We start from the raw sequence: 15,601 nt of genomic DNA, 5'->3' as shown, positions 1-15,601 counted from the left end.
TGACAATAGGTGCAGGAGTAGGCCATTCTGCCCTTCCAACCTGTACCATCATTCAATATGATCATGACTGATCATCCTTAATCAGTATCCTGTTCCTGCCTTATCTCCATAACCCTTGATTCCACTATCCTTGAGAGCTCTATCCAACTCTTTCTTAAATGAATCCAGAGACTGGGCCTCCACTGCCCTCTGGGGCAGAGCATTCCACACAGCCACCACTCTCTGGGTGAAGAAGTTTCTCCTCATCTCTGTCCTAAATGGTCTACCCCGTATTTTTAAGCTTTGTCCTCTGGTTCGGCACTCACCCATCAGCGGAAACCTGTTTCCTGCCTCCAGAGTGTCCAATCCTTTTAATAATTTTATATGTCTCAATCAGATCCCCTCTCAGTCTTCTAAACTGAAGGGTATACAAGCCCAGTCACTTCAGTCTTTCAGTGTAAGGTAATCCCGTCATTCCAGGAATTGACCTCGTGAACCTACGCTGCACTCCCTCAATAGCCAGAATATCTTTCCTCAAATTTGGAGACCAGAACTGCACACAATACTCCAGGTGTGGTCTCACCTGTACAGCTGCAGAAGAACCTCTTTGCTTCTATACTCAATCCCTCTTGTTATGAAGGCCAGCATGCAATTAGCTGCCTTCACGACCTGCTGTACCTGCATGCTTACCTTCATTGACTGGTGTACAAGAACTGCCCCTTTACCTAAATTGATTCCATTTAGGTAGTAATCTGCCTTCCTGTTCTTGCCACCAAAGTGGATAACCATACATTTATCCACACTAAACTGCAACTGCCATGCATCTGACCACTCACCTAACCTGTCCAGGTCACCCTGTAATCTCCTAACATCCTCCTCACATTTCACCCTGCCACCTAGCTTAGTATCATCAGCAAATTTGTTAATGTTATTACTAATACCATCTTCTATATCATTAATATATATTGTAAAAAGTTGCGGTCCCAGCACTGATCCCTGCGGTACCCACTGGTCACTGCCTGCCATTCCGAAATGGAGCCGTTTATCACTACTCTTTGTTTCCTGTCAGCCAACCAACTTTCAATTCAAGTTAGTACTTTGTCCCCAATACCCATGCGCCTTAATTTTGCTCACTAACCTCCTATGTGGGACTTTATCAAAAGCTTTCTGAAAGTTCTGGTACACTACATCTACTGATTCTCCCTCGTCCATCTTCAGAGTTACATCCTCAAAAAATTCCAGAAGATTAGTCAAGCATGATTTCCCCTTCATAAATCCATGCTAACTCTGACCTATTCTGTTCCTACTATCCAGATGTGTCGTAATTTCATCCTTTATAATAGACTCCAGCATCTTTCCCACCACTGAGGTCAGACTAACTGGTCTGTAATTTCCTGCTTTCTCTCTCCCACCTTTCTTAAAACGTGGTACAACATAAGCCACCCTCCAATCCGCAGGAACTGATCCCGAATCTATCGAAGTCTGGAAAATAATCACCAATGCATCCACGATTTCTGGAGCCACCTCCTTCAGTACCCTGGGATGTAGACCATCAGGCCCCGGTGACTTATCAACCTTCAGATCTAACAGTCTCTCCAACACCAATTCCTGGCAAATATAAATTCCCTGAAGTTCAGGCCACTGTTACCTCAGGGAGATTGCTTGTGTCTTCCCCAGTGAACACAGATCTGAAGTACCAATTCAATTCTTCTGCCATTTCTTTGTTCCCCGTAATATATTCCCCTGTTTCTGTCTTCAAGGGCCCAATTTTAGTCTTAACCATTTTTTTGCCTTTCACATACCTAAAAAAGCTTTTACTATCCTCCTTTATATTTTTGGCCAGTTTACCTTGGTACCTCATTTTTTTCTCTGTGTATTTACTTCTTAGTAATCCTCTGTTCTTTAAAAGTTTGCCAGTCCTCCGTTTTCCCACTCATTTTTGCTATGTTATACTTTTTCTCTTTTAACTTTATATGTTTCTTAAGTTCCCTCGTCAGCCACGGCCACCCATGCCTCCTCCTAGGATCTTTCTTCCTTTTTGGAATGAACTGATCCTGTATCTTCTGCATTAAACACAGCAATATCTGCCATTGTTCCTCCACTGTCATCCCTGCTAAGGTATTGCACCATTGAACTTTGGCCAGCTCCTCCCTCATAGCTCCATAGTTCCCTTTATTCAACAGAAGTACTGTCACTTCCGACTGTACCCTCTCCCTCTCAAATTGCAGATTGAAGCTTAATGTATTATGGTCACTACTTCCCAATGGCTCCTTCACTTCGAGGTCCCTGATCAATTCTGGTTCGTTGCACAATACCAGATCCAGAATTGCCTTCTCCCTGGTCGGCTCCAGCACCAGCTGCTCTAAGAATCCATCTCGGAGGCACTCCACAAAGTCTCTTTCTTGAGGTCCAATACTATCCTGATTCTCCCAGTCTACCTGCATGTTGAAATACCCCATAACAACTTAGTAACATCTTTGCGACAGGCCAATTTCAGCTGCTGATTCAACTTACATCCGACATCCAGACTACTGTTTGGGGGCCTGTAGATAACTCTCAAGAGGGTGTTTTTACCCTTAGAATTTCTCAGCTCTATCCATACTGACCCTACATCCCCTGATTCTAGGTCCCCCCACGCAAGGGACTGAATATCATCCCTTACCAACATGGCCATCCTACCCCAGTTTCGTTTGGCATGCCATGATTCTAGGAATTCTTGTGTGTGTCTCTGTTTGGCTTCTCCTGGGATGGATGTGTCGTCGAAAGTGTTGTCCTTCCTTATCCTTGTGTAAGGATACTAGTGAGAGTGGGTCGTTTAGTTTTGTGCTGAAAATGTGTTGCTGGAAAAGCGCAGCAGGTCAGGCAGCATCCAAGGAGCAGGAGAATCGATGTTTCAGTCATGAGCCCTTCGTCGATTCTCCTGCTCCTTGGATGCTGCCTGACCTGCTGCGCTTTTATAGCAACACATTTTAAGCTCTGATCTCCAGCATCTGCAGTCCTCACTTTCTCCATTTAGTTTTGTGGTTAGTTGATGTGCATGTATCCTAGTGGCAAGTTTTCTGCTTGTTTGTCCAATGTAGTGTTTGTTCCAGTTCTTGCAAGGTATTTTCTAACTGGCATTAGTTTTGCATGTTGTCTGCATAGGGTCGGAAATGACTGCCAGACTACTCGGACCCCTTGGCATCATGGTAGCCTACAAACTCATCAACACACTAAAATAGCAGCTAATCAACTTGAAAGACCCTACCGTATTTTCCTTGGACAAGAGCTGCCTTCTTGAGGCCACTTGTTGTTGAGGGGTAGATGCTATCACACTGGTGTTAGTGCTAGAGCTCCGGTATTTTCCAATATAGGAACAATGAAAATTTCCAACCTGAAGTGGTGTAGATCATGGAAGGAAACTTGCTGATGTTGGTGCTATCGCACCACCTCCTTTGCACTATTCCAGTGCATTAACATCCTTCCTTAAATAAGTTGTAAGAGCCCATAGTATTGGAGGTTGCATATGACATGAATAAAGAATTTGTTAATGGGCAGAAAACAACAAGTGGGGATAAAGGTTTCTTTTCAGGCTGGTGATTTGTAATCAGTGGTTTTCGTAAGAGATCAGTGTAGGAGCCGCAATATATATTAATAAGTTGGAGGAAGGAAACAAAAGAATTGTAGCCAAGTTTGCAGATGACAAAAATATATAGAAAGGCAGATTGAGGCACTGATGTAAACAATTTACAGAGAGATACGGATATGTTAAGTAAATCAACAAAAAAGGGTGGGACGAGGTGTGTAATAGGTGAAAATATGAAGTTGTTCATTTTGGACAGAAGAACAAAATAACTATTATTTAAAGGGAGAAAAAACTGCAAAAGGCTGCAACACAAAGCATGTGCAAGAAACGCACACTACTTGTGCATAGGTGCAGCAGGTAATCATGAAAGTTAATGGAATGTTGGGCATAATTTAAGTGTGTTGGACTTAAAGTTATGTATGACTCTAAGCACCAGAGGGTTTGCCCCTGCCCCAGTCAAAGCAAAACGCTCAGAGACACACTTAGTTTTACCTTCTTCATCTTTATTCTGGGCCCTGGAGGGAGAGAGAATGATCATCCATGTGCACAGAGACATGAGTTCTCAGTCTTCTCTCTCGAACAGCAGTTTCTTAATGAATTATGTAGTCATTTTACAGGGAGCAGCATCCAGATACGGCAACATACATATTAATTGGGTGACCATTACGATGAGTGAGTGTCAATAGTAGAGGTTAAGCCATCTACTGTTACACAATAATGTTCTTAACCTTAACTGGCTTCACATAATGAATACTTTTCACCTTGTTAACTGACCTCACATACTGAATACTTTCAATATTGTTAAATGGCTCTACATAATTAATGCTTTTCCACCTTGTTAACCCATTACCTTTGCTTACAGCACCCCATTGTTAACTGCAAGTTCTTATCTGATCTGAGTCATGCTCAGCTGATCCACTTATTTCACAAAATTCAAAACTCAACTCTTTCCCTACCTGCTCATACCCTCTACACATTCTCACCTGGATTCCCATTTTTTAAAAAATTTTACCAGGGCTCCTTGATGCCACACTTGGTTGAATGCAGCTTTGATGTCAAGTGCTGTCACTCTCGCCTCACCTCTGGAATTCAGTTCTTCTATCCATGTCCAAGGCTTTAATGAAGTCAGGAGCTGAGTGGCCCTGGCAGAATCCAAACTGGGTGTCATTGATCGGGTTATTGCTGAGTAGGTACTGCTTGATGGCATGTTTGATGACACCTTCCATCACTTTACTGATGATTGAGAGTAGACTAATGGGCGGTAATTGGCTGGGTTTGATTTGTCCTTTTTATGTACAGGACAAATTTGGACAATTTTCTGCATTGTTGGATAGAAGCCAATGTTGTAACTGTACTGGAGCAGCTTAGTTAGGAGAGCGGCATGTTCTGAGGCACAGGTCTTCGGTACTATTTCAAAAATGTTGTCAGGGCCCATAGCCTTTCCAATATCCAGTGTCTTCAACCATTTCTTGATATCACATGGAGTTAATTGAATTGGCTAAAAACTGGTATCAATAATGCTGGGAACCACTGGAAGAGGCAGAGATGGATCATCCACTCGGCACTTGTGGCTAAAGATTGCTGCAAAAGCTTCAGCCTTATGTTTTGCACTGATGTTTTGGGGTCTTCCACCATTTGAATATGAAGATATTTTTATGGAGTGGCCTCTTCCAGTGAGTTAGTTAATCATCCACCACTATTTATGTCTGGATGTGGCAGAGCTATGATCCAGTCTATTGATTGTGGGATCGTTTAGCTCTGTTTATTACTTGCTGCTTATGCTGTTTGGCATGCAACTAGTCCTTTTTGGTGGCTTCACCAAGTTGACACCTCTTCTTCAGGTAGGCCTGGTGCTGCTCCTGGCATGCTCTTCTGCACACACTATTGAACCAGGGTTGATCCCCTGGCTCAATGGTATTGCTTGAGTAGGGGATATCTGGGCCAAGAGGATACTGATTGTGCTGGAGTACAATTCTGCTGCTGCTGATTGCCCAGAGCACCTCATGGATGCCCAGACTTGAGTTGCTAGATCTGTTCAAAGTCTGTCCCATTTAACACGGTATCAGGGGCACACAACATGGAGGTTATTCTCAATGTGCAGGTAGGACTTTGTCTCCACAAGGAACTGTGCAGAGTTCTTGAAGATAGTTATGGGCATACACATTTGTTAAATGGAGAAAGACTGCATAGGAGAGGGATTTTGTCCAGGAATCACAGTAAGCTTGCATACAGGTTCAGAAGATAATAGGGAAGGCAAATGGAATGTTGGCCTTTCTTTCAAAGGGAATGGAGTATAAACATAGCAAGGTTTTGCTGAAGCTATATGAGGCACTTGTCAGACTACAGCTGGGATATTGTGAACAGGTTTGGGCCCTTTATCTGAGGTAAGATATAATGGATTTGGAGACAGTCCAGCAAAGATATGCTAGGCTGTGACAGGGTTGGAGCGATTGTCTTACAAAATGAGTTCAAGTAGATTAGGACATTGAAGAATGTGAGGCAACCTTGTTGAAACATTCAGGATTTTCAGAGGACTTGACAGAGTAGATACAGAAAGGATTTTTTCCCTTGTGGGTGAAATTAGGGTCAGAGATCATAATCTCAGAATAACAGGTTGTGCATAGATGAGAAGAATTTCTTGTTTATGAATCTGTGGAATTCTTTACTACAGAGATCTGATGAGGCTGCATCATTAAAACTATACAAGACTGAGATAGACAGATTTTTAATCAGTAATGGTATTGAAGATTGTTTGGGAAAAGGCAGGGAAATGATGTTGAGGATCATCAGCTTAACCGTGTTCTTATTAAATGATGGAGCAAACTCGATGGACTGAATAACCTGCTTCTGCCTCTGCTTTCTGGTTGATCTGACACATTGATTAAGGATCTTTGGTATAGTTGCCATTTATTTTAATTTTATATATTTCATTATGGACTGTCATAATTTTCAATTACACGTTATAGTAATCAAGATGTACTTCTGTGCTTTTTCTGTTACATTCCTTAAGTAGCAGAAGGAATGCACAATTTCAAATTTAAAAGAATGACTCTTGATTTGAGAGAATATTGTTAAGATTACAATGAGGGCGTCTACAATGTTCATATCACGTTTCAAAACCTGATTTGCTAGCCTCTGGTGCCCAGTGATTGTCACTGTTTAGCATTATCGTTTTCTTCTTTCCTCTCATTTTGTTGAAGTTAGTTTCAGTGAGCGTCTGTTGCTCATTCAGTGTTTTATTTCCATGTGATGTCTGGCATGACCTCAGTCTCTACTGTGATTACTGGTACCAAGTCATTATTGTAACAGTTTGTTATTTCTTTATATTTATTTTAAGTCTTAGCAATATCTGTTTCAGTGGTCTACATTGCTCCTGATCACTTTTTTCAAGTGCAGCTGTAAAAATTTATTTGTTAATTTCCAAAAAATGTTATTCGCATGTGAGAATGTAGTGGTTACAGAGTTTTCTCATAACTTGTACTGAGAAAATACTAAAGCTCTTGCATTTGTTAAGAATCTTATTGAGTCATTTTTGTGTATTCCTGAGAAGGAATGTTTGTTATAGGATTGGCTGTATAATTTTATTGCAGCCTGCAATTTTTCAGCCTTAACTTTCAAGCATTTTAGGGGTCAGTCACACACTGACAGGCACCTATGTGCTTGTACAGTCGATTCTGCTATAACACGAATTGGCTATAATGCAATTGAAGAATTTAGACCATTATTTGTAGGATGCAAACTTTCCTTACCTGTATTGGCTATAATGTAATTCTTGTTCCATTGGTTTAAATGGTGCTGTTATTACGTGATTTTCTTGTAACGCAATTTTCTTATAACGTGGGATCACACGGGAATGGAACTGTCAGAGGATGTCACAAGACAGATATCACAGACAGAGATATTGATTGTTTACGTTAAGCTTCTTCAAGGCCTCTGTAATTTAGTTTTGAAGAATTGTCTTTGAATTAAGAAACTGTGAATGGACAAAGCTCACACAGTAAAATTCCGAACATGAAAAGTTGGTTGAGAGGAGGAAGCATGTCAGAATGTTGGCTTAGTTAGCACCAACTTTGAAGATTAAGGTGAGAAGGGTAGACTGAAAGAACTGAGTTTCACAGTTTTGCGGCTTGTGTGTGAAATGGAAAGTGTGAAATGTTTGCATTTCAATGTTGCTAAGATGAAGAATAGGTTTGCAATGGTTGTGTGGTGATCATTCTGAAAAAAATGAATGGAGCATTCTGGGTGAGCAATTGACAGATTTATGGAAGTCTCTTAAAGATCAAAAGCAACAATGATAACCATTAATAAAGTGGGAGTTTTGGTTGTTGTGCAACCTTTTAATTATTGCTGGATTTTTGACTGGATTTATAATGGGCATGGTTTTTTTTCTTTGTTCACAGAAGGGGAGGGAGAAGAGAACCAAATTGCCAGACAGCAATGAAGTGGACAGTTCTGATGGAAGGCATCTGGGATCCAGCCGACGGTTGAGCCCATGGAGAGCAAGTAGGGAGCAGCCGGGTAGCACTGCTAGCGTACTAAGGACTAGTTTGGTGAGACGCAAACCTTCAGCACGGCACAGAATCCCTCCAAAAGTCCACTACAGTGATACCATCCAAAATGATCCATTCAGCAGCAGAAACACCAGTGAAGTGAAAGTGGAATTGAAGAATGGGGACATCGGCAGTGTGGGAGGAGCTCCCCAATCCACCAGCAATGGCTTCTCACCCAACTGTGACATCATGGGGAAGGATGCCTTGTCTGCATTAGCCAGGGCGAGCACTCAGCAGTGCCAGCAAGAAATTGCCAATGTTGTCTGTTTACACCAGGCTGGGAGACTGATGCCACACACTATACCTCGCTCCTGTCATCTCTCAGGTATAATGCAACAATAATGTTCAACTTCCTTCTACAAAATTGTATAAGCTCTTTCCATCCAAATCTTTACTGTTAAATTTTGAGTTCAATGAGATGATGAATTTTACTGGTGTGGAATGGGAACACGTTCTATTTTATGAATGTATTGACATGCAGCCCCTGACGTGGCTTTGTATCCAAAGTGACCAGGTGAAATATTTCCAGTTTCAGCTGCAAGGTTCATTTAATTAAAAATTGAGGTTGTTAAGTAATTTAAACATTATAATTATCTTGAAATTAAATTATCTTGGATTTATCACAATTCTAGTAGTTATAGTTACTAACTCCATTTAAAGTAAGCTGTATTCTTCCTAGTATCATCCAAAACTCAATTCCACATCAAAGTTCCACATTGGTCTTGGCCATTTTCAACTTACTTGCCTGTGACTAGTTCATAGAATCCCTATAGTGAAGAAGCAGGCCATTGAGTTCTACACCGACTGTGCAAAGAGCATCCCACCCAGATCCACCCCCTACCCTAACCCCTTAATCTTGCATTTCCTAGCCTATACATCTCTGGATACTATGGGCAATTTAGCATGGTCAATCCACCTAACCTGCACATCTTTAGACTTGCTTAGATGTTTGTCAGGTTGTAAGTTTGCTCACTGATCTGGTAGATATGTTCTCAGACATTTTGTTACTACGCTAGGTAATATCATCAGTGAGCCTCCAGTGAAGTGCTGGCGTTCTGTCCCACTTGCTATTTATGTGTCTTGGTCTATAGTTGGGGGTGATATCACTTCCGGTTCTTTTTCTGAGAGGTTGGTAAGTGGGGTCCAAATCGATATGTCTGTTAACGTCAGAAAAAGGACTGGAAGTATATCACCCACACAACAGACCAAGACCCATAAATAGCAATGGACACATCACCAGCGCACTGATGATGTGACCTAGCTTGATGACGAAACGTCTAAGAACAAATCTGTCAGTTCAGCAAGGGAACTTGCAACCTGATCCACAACCCGAGCTACAAATCTTCTCTAAAATCATGTTAGATGTTTGTTTCTGACCAGTGTGGATGTGATAGGCCAAAGGACCTTTCTCCATGCCCAGGATCTCTATGACTAGGAATGGTGCTTGGACCTCAGCTATTTGCAACACTTATTAACTATTTAGATGAGGGAACTAAATGTAATGTATTTAAGTTTGCAAATAACACAAAATTTGATGAGATGGTGAACTGTGAGGAGGCTACAGAGGTCTTATTGTTCTGATTTAGACAAGTTGAGAGTAGGCAGATGCATGAAGTATAATGTGAATAAGTGTGAGATTATCCACTTTGGTAGCAGAAACTGGCAGGGGATCTATTATTTGAATGGTGATAGATTGGGAAAGGGAAAGGTGCAACACTAGTTGCTATAGTAAGCATGCATGTGCAGTGGGTGGTGAAGAAGCCAAATGGTATGTTGGTCTTTGTAGTGAGAGGATTTGAGAATAGGAGCAGGGATATCTTGCTGCAATTTTACAGGTCTTTGGTGAGATCGCACTTGCAATATTTTGTGCAGTTTTGACCTTTTTATCTGAGGCAGGATGTTCTGGCTATGGAGGGAATGCAACAAAAGTTTACCAGATAGATTCCTGCGATGACAGGACTGATGTGTGAAAAGAGACTGGATTAGTTTGGGCTATATTCACTGGAGGTTAGAAGAATAAAGGGTTGCTCATATAAGCATATACAACTCAAAAAGGACCATACAGTTGAATTTCACAGCCCCTTGACATTCAACATATTGCCAGCATTGAATCCCCCACTGTCAACATCCTTGGGGTTAGCATTGACCAGAAACTCAACTGGACTCACCACAAAAACATAATGGCTACAGGAACAGGTCAGAGACTAGGGATACTGCGGCAAGCAACTCACCTCATGACACCCCAAAGTCTATCCACAAGGCACAAGTCAGGATTGTGATGGACTACTACCCACTTGCCTGGATGGGTGCAGCTCCAACAACACTCAAGAAGCTTGACAATATCCAGGACAAAACAACCTGTTGATTGGCACCACATCTACAAATATTCAATCCCGCCACCACTGGTGCTCAGTAGCAACAGTGTGTATTATCTATAAGATGCATGGCAGAAATTCACCAAAGATCCTTAGCAACTTCTAAATCCACGACCACTTCAATCTAGAAGAACAAGGGCAGCACGTACTTGGGAACACCACCACCTGCAAGTTCACCTCCAAGCCACTCACCACCCTGACTTGGAAATTTGCTACCCTTTATTCACAGTCGTTGAGCCAAAATCCTGGAATTCCCTCCCTATCAGCATTGTGGGTTAACCCACAGCAAGTGGACTGCAGCAATTCAAGAAGGCAACTCAACCACCACCTTCTCAAGGACAAATAGGGATGGGCTATCAATGCTGGCCAGCCAACCAAGCCCAAGTCCCACAAATGAATTTTAAAAAAATGAATTTAGGAAGGATATTCTTGATGACCAGGGAATCCAGAATTTGGTGTCACAGTCTAAGGATGTGGGGTAGACCATTTAGGAGAAATTTCTTCACCCAGAGACTAGTGAGCCAGTAGAATTGTCTGCCATTGAAGGCAGATGAGGCCAAAACATTTCATGTTTTCAAGAAGTAATTAAATATAATTTTAAGTCTTATAGAATCAAAGGGTTTAGAAAAAAAAGTAGGAACAGGGTACTGAGTTGAATGACCAACTATGATCATATTGAAGAGTATTTAGGGTGAGAGGGGAATGACATAAAAGAGACCTAAGGGGCAACTTTTTCATGCAGACGGTGGTACGTGTATGGAATGAGCTGCCAGAGGAAGTGGTGCAGGCTGGTACAATTGCAACATTTAAAAGGCATCTGGATGGGTATATGAATAGGAAGGGTTTGGAGGGATATGGTCCGGGTGCTGGCAAGTGGGACTAGATTTGGGTTGGGATATCTGGTCGGCATGGATGAGTTGGACCACAGGGTCTGTTTCCGTGCTGTACTTCTCTTTGACTCTGTGCCTCAAAGTCCACGCCGATCCTCCAAAGAGCAGCCCACCCAGACCCATCTCCTGACCCTATCACTGTAACTCTGCATTTCCATGGATAACCCACCTAACCTCCACAATCTTGGACACCATGGGCAATTTAGTATCACCATCCACCTAAACTGCACATCTTTTGGATCCTTTTGTAACAGCACGGTGGGTATCTTCACCAAAAAGCTACAAGTATTAAACAAAGTAGCTCACCACTACCAGCTTCTCAAAGGCAATTAGGATGGACAGTAAATATAAGCCCAAGCATCCTATGAAAAAATGAGAAAACCAGAGCACCCAGAGGAAACCAATGCGAACATGGGGAGAATGTGCAAACTTGAATTTGGAAGTTACTGTTCGAGGAACTTTGGCGAATTACTGCAGTGCATCTCTCCAATGGAACACATTGTCACCATTAGTGCAAGTTTCAAAATGGTGGATGTTGTGACAACGAAGCAGATTTCTTTGTTCTGGGTGGTGTCAAGCTTCTTAAGCAAAGTTGAAGCTGCCCTCATCCAGGCAAGTAGCGAATATTACAACACAGTCCTAACTTGTTTCTAGTAGATGGTCATGGTTACTGGTACTGCTGCAGAATTCTGAGCCTCTGACCTGCTCTTGTAGTCACAGTATTTATATGGCTGACCCAGATCCGTTCAATAGTAATTCCCCAGGATACTAACAGTGGTGGATTTAGTGATGGTAATGCCATTGAATGTAAACAGCTTCTTTCTTATTGGAGATGGTAATTGTCTGGCACTTGTGTTGTGTGAATGTTGCTTACTACTTGTCAGCAACTCAAGCTTGGATGCTGTCCATATGTTGTAGCATATGGGGACAGGCTACTTCATGAATGGTTGTAAACATTGTTCAATCATCAGTGAACGTCCCCACTTCTCACCTTATGATAGAGGGAAAGTCATTGATGAAGCATCTGAAGATGGTTGGGCTCAGAAGTTACATTGAGTCACTCCTGAGATGATCAACCACCAACAAATGCATCCATCCTCCTTTGTTCTAAGTATGACTCCAACCACCAAAGACTTACCCCTGATACCCATCAACTTCAGTTTTGCTGGGGCTCCTCAATGTTAATCTCATTGAAAAGTTGTCTTGAAGTTCAAGACACCGCTTGAGTTCATCTGTCTTGCCTAGAGGTTCGGAGTTGAGTGCTCCTGGCTTTCCACCCTAGTGAAACTTTGAGCTGCCTCCAATGAAATAGCTTTCCTCAAATAAGGGGATCAGAACTTTCCTCAACAGTACAGATGTGGTCTCACCAGCACCTTGTACTCTTGCAGTAAGACTTTTTGACTCTTACAGTCCAACCCCGTTGAAATAGGTGCCAGCATTCTATTAAGCTGTTGAACCTGTATGGTAGCTTTCTGTGTTTCATGCACAAGCAAGTCTTTCTGTATTTCAACTTTCTGTGGTTTTTCTCCATTTCAATTAGGTTTAGATTTTTAACAGTCCCGTTTGTTCTGTCCCTTTCCTTTCGAACAGAAATTGAACTCTGTCTGGCATCATTTTTGGTTGTTAAACAATGCTTCGTTTTCTCACAGCAGTAACTGTTTTGTTCCTCTTAATAACAAGTACTTGTTTTCTCTGTTTCTGTTTGTGTTTCAAAATCAACTTTTTTCTAGGACTGTTTTCACTGGAAGGACAGTTGCTGAGAGGAGACATGACAGAGGTCTACAAAGTTATGAGAGGCGTAGATAGTGTGGATAGTTGGAAGCTTTTCCGCAGAGTTGAAGTTTCAATTACAAGGGGCACAGGTTCAAGGTGAGAGGGGGAAACTTTAAGGCAGATGTGCGCGGGAGGCTTTTCATGCAGAGTGGTAGGAGCCTGGAATGCACTGCTAGAAGAGGTGGTGAAAGCGGCATAATGGTGGTATTTAAGAGGCACCTGCATGGTTACATGAATAGGGAGATATGGACCGAATAAGGACAGAAGGTTTGTGTTTTAGTTTAGTTAGTGTATGATTGGCACGGGCATTCATAGTCTGATTAGTAAGTTTGCAGATGACATGAAGTTGTGGACATCAAAGGACGCAGCAGGATATAAAACAGTTGGAAAATTGGACGGAGAAATGGCAGATGACGTTTTGATCTGTACAAATATGGACAAGTCAGAAGTCACATGACACCAGGTTATCATCAAACAGGTTTTCGGAGCTCTGCTCCTTCGTCAAATGAAGTGGAGGGAAGGCACAGAATTTATATGCAGAGAGATAATGGCAAGATCATTACAGGTAATTAAGAATAGTGTGAGTGGAGTATCGACAGGTTGAATAGCAAGTCTTTGCAGGTGGTCAGAAATGTGTATTGGTGTGAGTAAAGTGTCAACAGCTGAACAGCAAGTGAAGGGATGACCTGTGATCTGATTAATACTAACCAAAAGTCAAAAATAGAATGGCGCTCGAGACAAATCAAATGGCTGGAATAATGTATTAAGTATGAGTTGCATGGTGAGGCAATAACAAGTAATCCAAAACTGTACAAACTAATTAAGATAGAGAGATAGTAACAGGTAATCAAGGTGATAGTGTCAAAACAGAGCAGTAAAGAAGATTTTACACACAACAGTATGACGGGGTTACATGTAGCACGACATCAACCCAAGATTATGGTTGAGGACATCTGCATGGGACTGGAACTTGGCTATCAGTTTCTGCTCATTCTGTGTTGTTGTGTGTCTTGAAGGACGAGATGTCACATACATGGACTTAAGTAAGGCATTTGATAAGGTTCCCATGGTAGACTGATGGAGAAAATGAAGTTTCATGGGGTTCAGGGTGTTCGAGCTAGATGGATAAAGAATTGGCTGGGCTACAGGAGACAAAGTAGTAGTGGAAGAGAGTTTCTTAAATGGAGAACTGTGACCAGTGGTATTCCACAGGGATCCATGCTGTTTGCTTGTGGCATACATAAATGATCTGGAGGAAGGTATGGGTGGTCTGATTAGCAAGTTTGCAGATGATACAAAGTTTGGTGGAATAGCAGATAACGAAGGGGATTGTCAGGGAATGCAGAGGAATATAGATAGATTGGGGAGCTGGGCAGAGAAATGGCAGATGGAGTTCAATCCGGGCAAATGCGAGGTGATGCATTTTGGAAGGTCCAATTTAAGAGTGAACTATACGGTGAATGGAAAAACACTGGGGAAAACTGATGTACAGAGAGATCTGGGTGTTCGGGTCCATTGTATCCTGAAGGTGGCAACACAGGTTGATAGAGTGGTCGAGATGGTGTATGGCATGTGACGTGGTATTGAGTACAAGAATTTGCAGGTCATATTACAGTTGTATAGGACTTTGATTCGGTCATATTTGGAATACTGCATACAGTTCTGGTCGTCACATTACCAGAAGGTTGTGGATGATTTGGAGGGAGTGTAGAGGTGGTTCAGTGGGATGTCGCCTAATATAGAGGGCGCTAGCTATGAAGAGAGATTGAGTCGATTAGGATTATTTTCATTAGAAAGACCTCTATTTTCATAAGAGGTTGACGGGGGACCTGATTGAGGTCGACAAAATCATGAGAGGTATAGACAGGGTGGATAGCAAGAAGCTTTTTCCAGATCGGGGGACTCGATTACTAGGGGTCACGAAACATGCATGGAAAGTTCTTTACGCGGAGAGTGCTGGGTGCCTGGAATGTGTGCCAGTGAAGGTGGTAGAGGTGGGCAGAACAGCATCATTTAAGATGTGTCTAGACAGACACATGAATGGCTAGAGAGTAGAGGGGAACAAATCCTTAGAAAATAGCTGACAGCTTTAGATACAGGATCTGGATTAGCACAGGCTTGGAGTGCTGAAGGGCCCGTTTGTGAGCTGTAATTTTCGTTGTCCTTTAGTGATGGGGCAGCATGCTGAAAGCTTGTAATTTCAAATAAACCTTTTGGACTATAACCTGGTGTTGTATAATGAGCATGAACTATAAGGAGAGGTTCAGAAAAAAAACTGGGATGTTTTCTCTGGGGCAGCGAAGGCTGAGGGGAAACTTGATAGAAGTCGACAAAATTATAAGATGCATAGATAGGGTTGACAGTCAGAATCTTTTTCCCAGAATTGACGTGTTGAATGCTAGGGGGCATGCATTTGAGGCAGGATGGAGAAAGCTCAAAGGAAATGTGAGAGACAAGTTTTTTTTTGCA

At 42.1% G+C, this 15,601-nt stretch overlaps 1 protein-coding gene across 4 annotated transcripts in view; it reads left to right on the top strand.

The window, feature by feature from the left end:
• LOC140463807 (xylosyltransferase 2-like) overlaps positions 1–15,601 on the top strand; it is a 170,527-nt gene that overhangs the window by 34,759 nt on the left and 120,167 nt on the right. For all 4 annotated transcript variants that reach the window (XM_072558148.1, XM_072558146.1, XM_072558147.1 and 1 more), the window contains exon 2: positions 7,945–8,419. In XM_072558148.1, coding sequence (XP_072414249.1) covers positions 7,945–8,419 — 475 coding nt within the window. The remainder of the gene's footprint in view (positions 1–7,944; positions 8,420–15,601) is intronic.

Source organism: Chiloscyllium punctatum, chromosome 39 (genome assembly GCF_047496795.1).
Source record: "Chiloscyllium punctatum isolate Juve2018m chromosome 39, sChiPun1.3, whole genome shotgun sequence".
Taxonomy (NCBI): Eukaryota; Metazoa; Chordata; class Chondrichthyes; order Orectolobiformes; family Hemiscylliidae; genus Chiloscyllium; species Chiloscyllium punctatum.
Note: the sequence above shows the minus strand (reverse complement) of the source record. Positions and strands in the feature narration are given on the sequence as shown.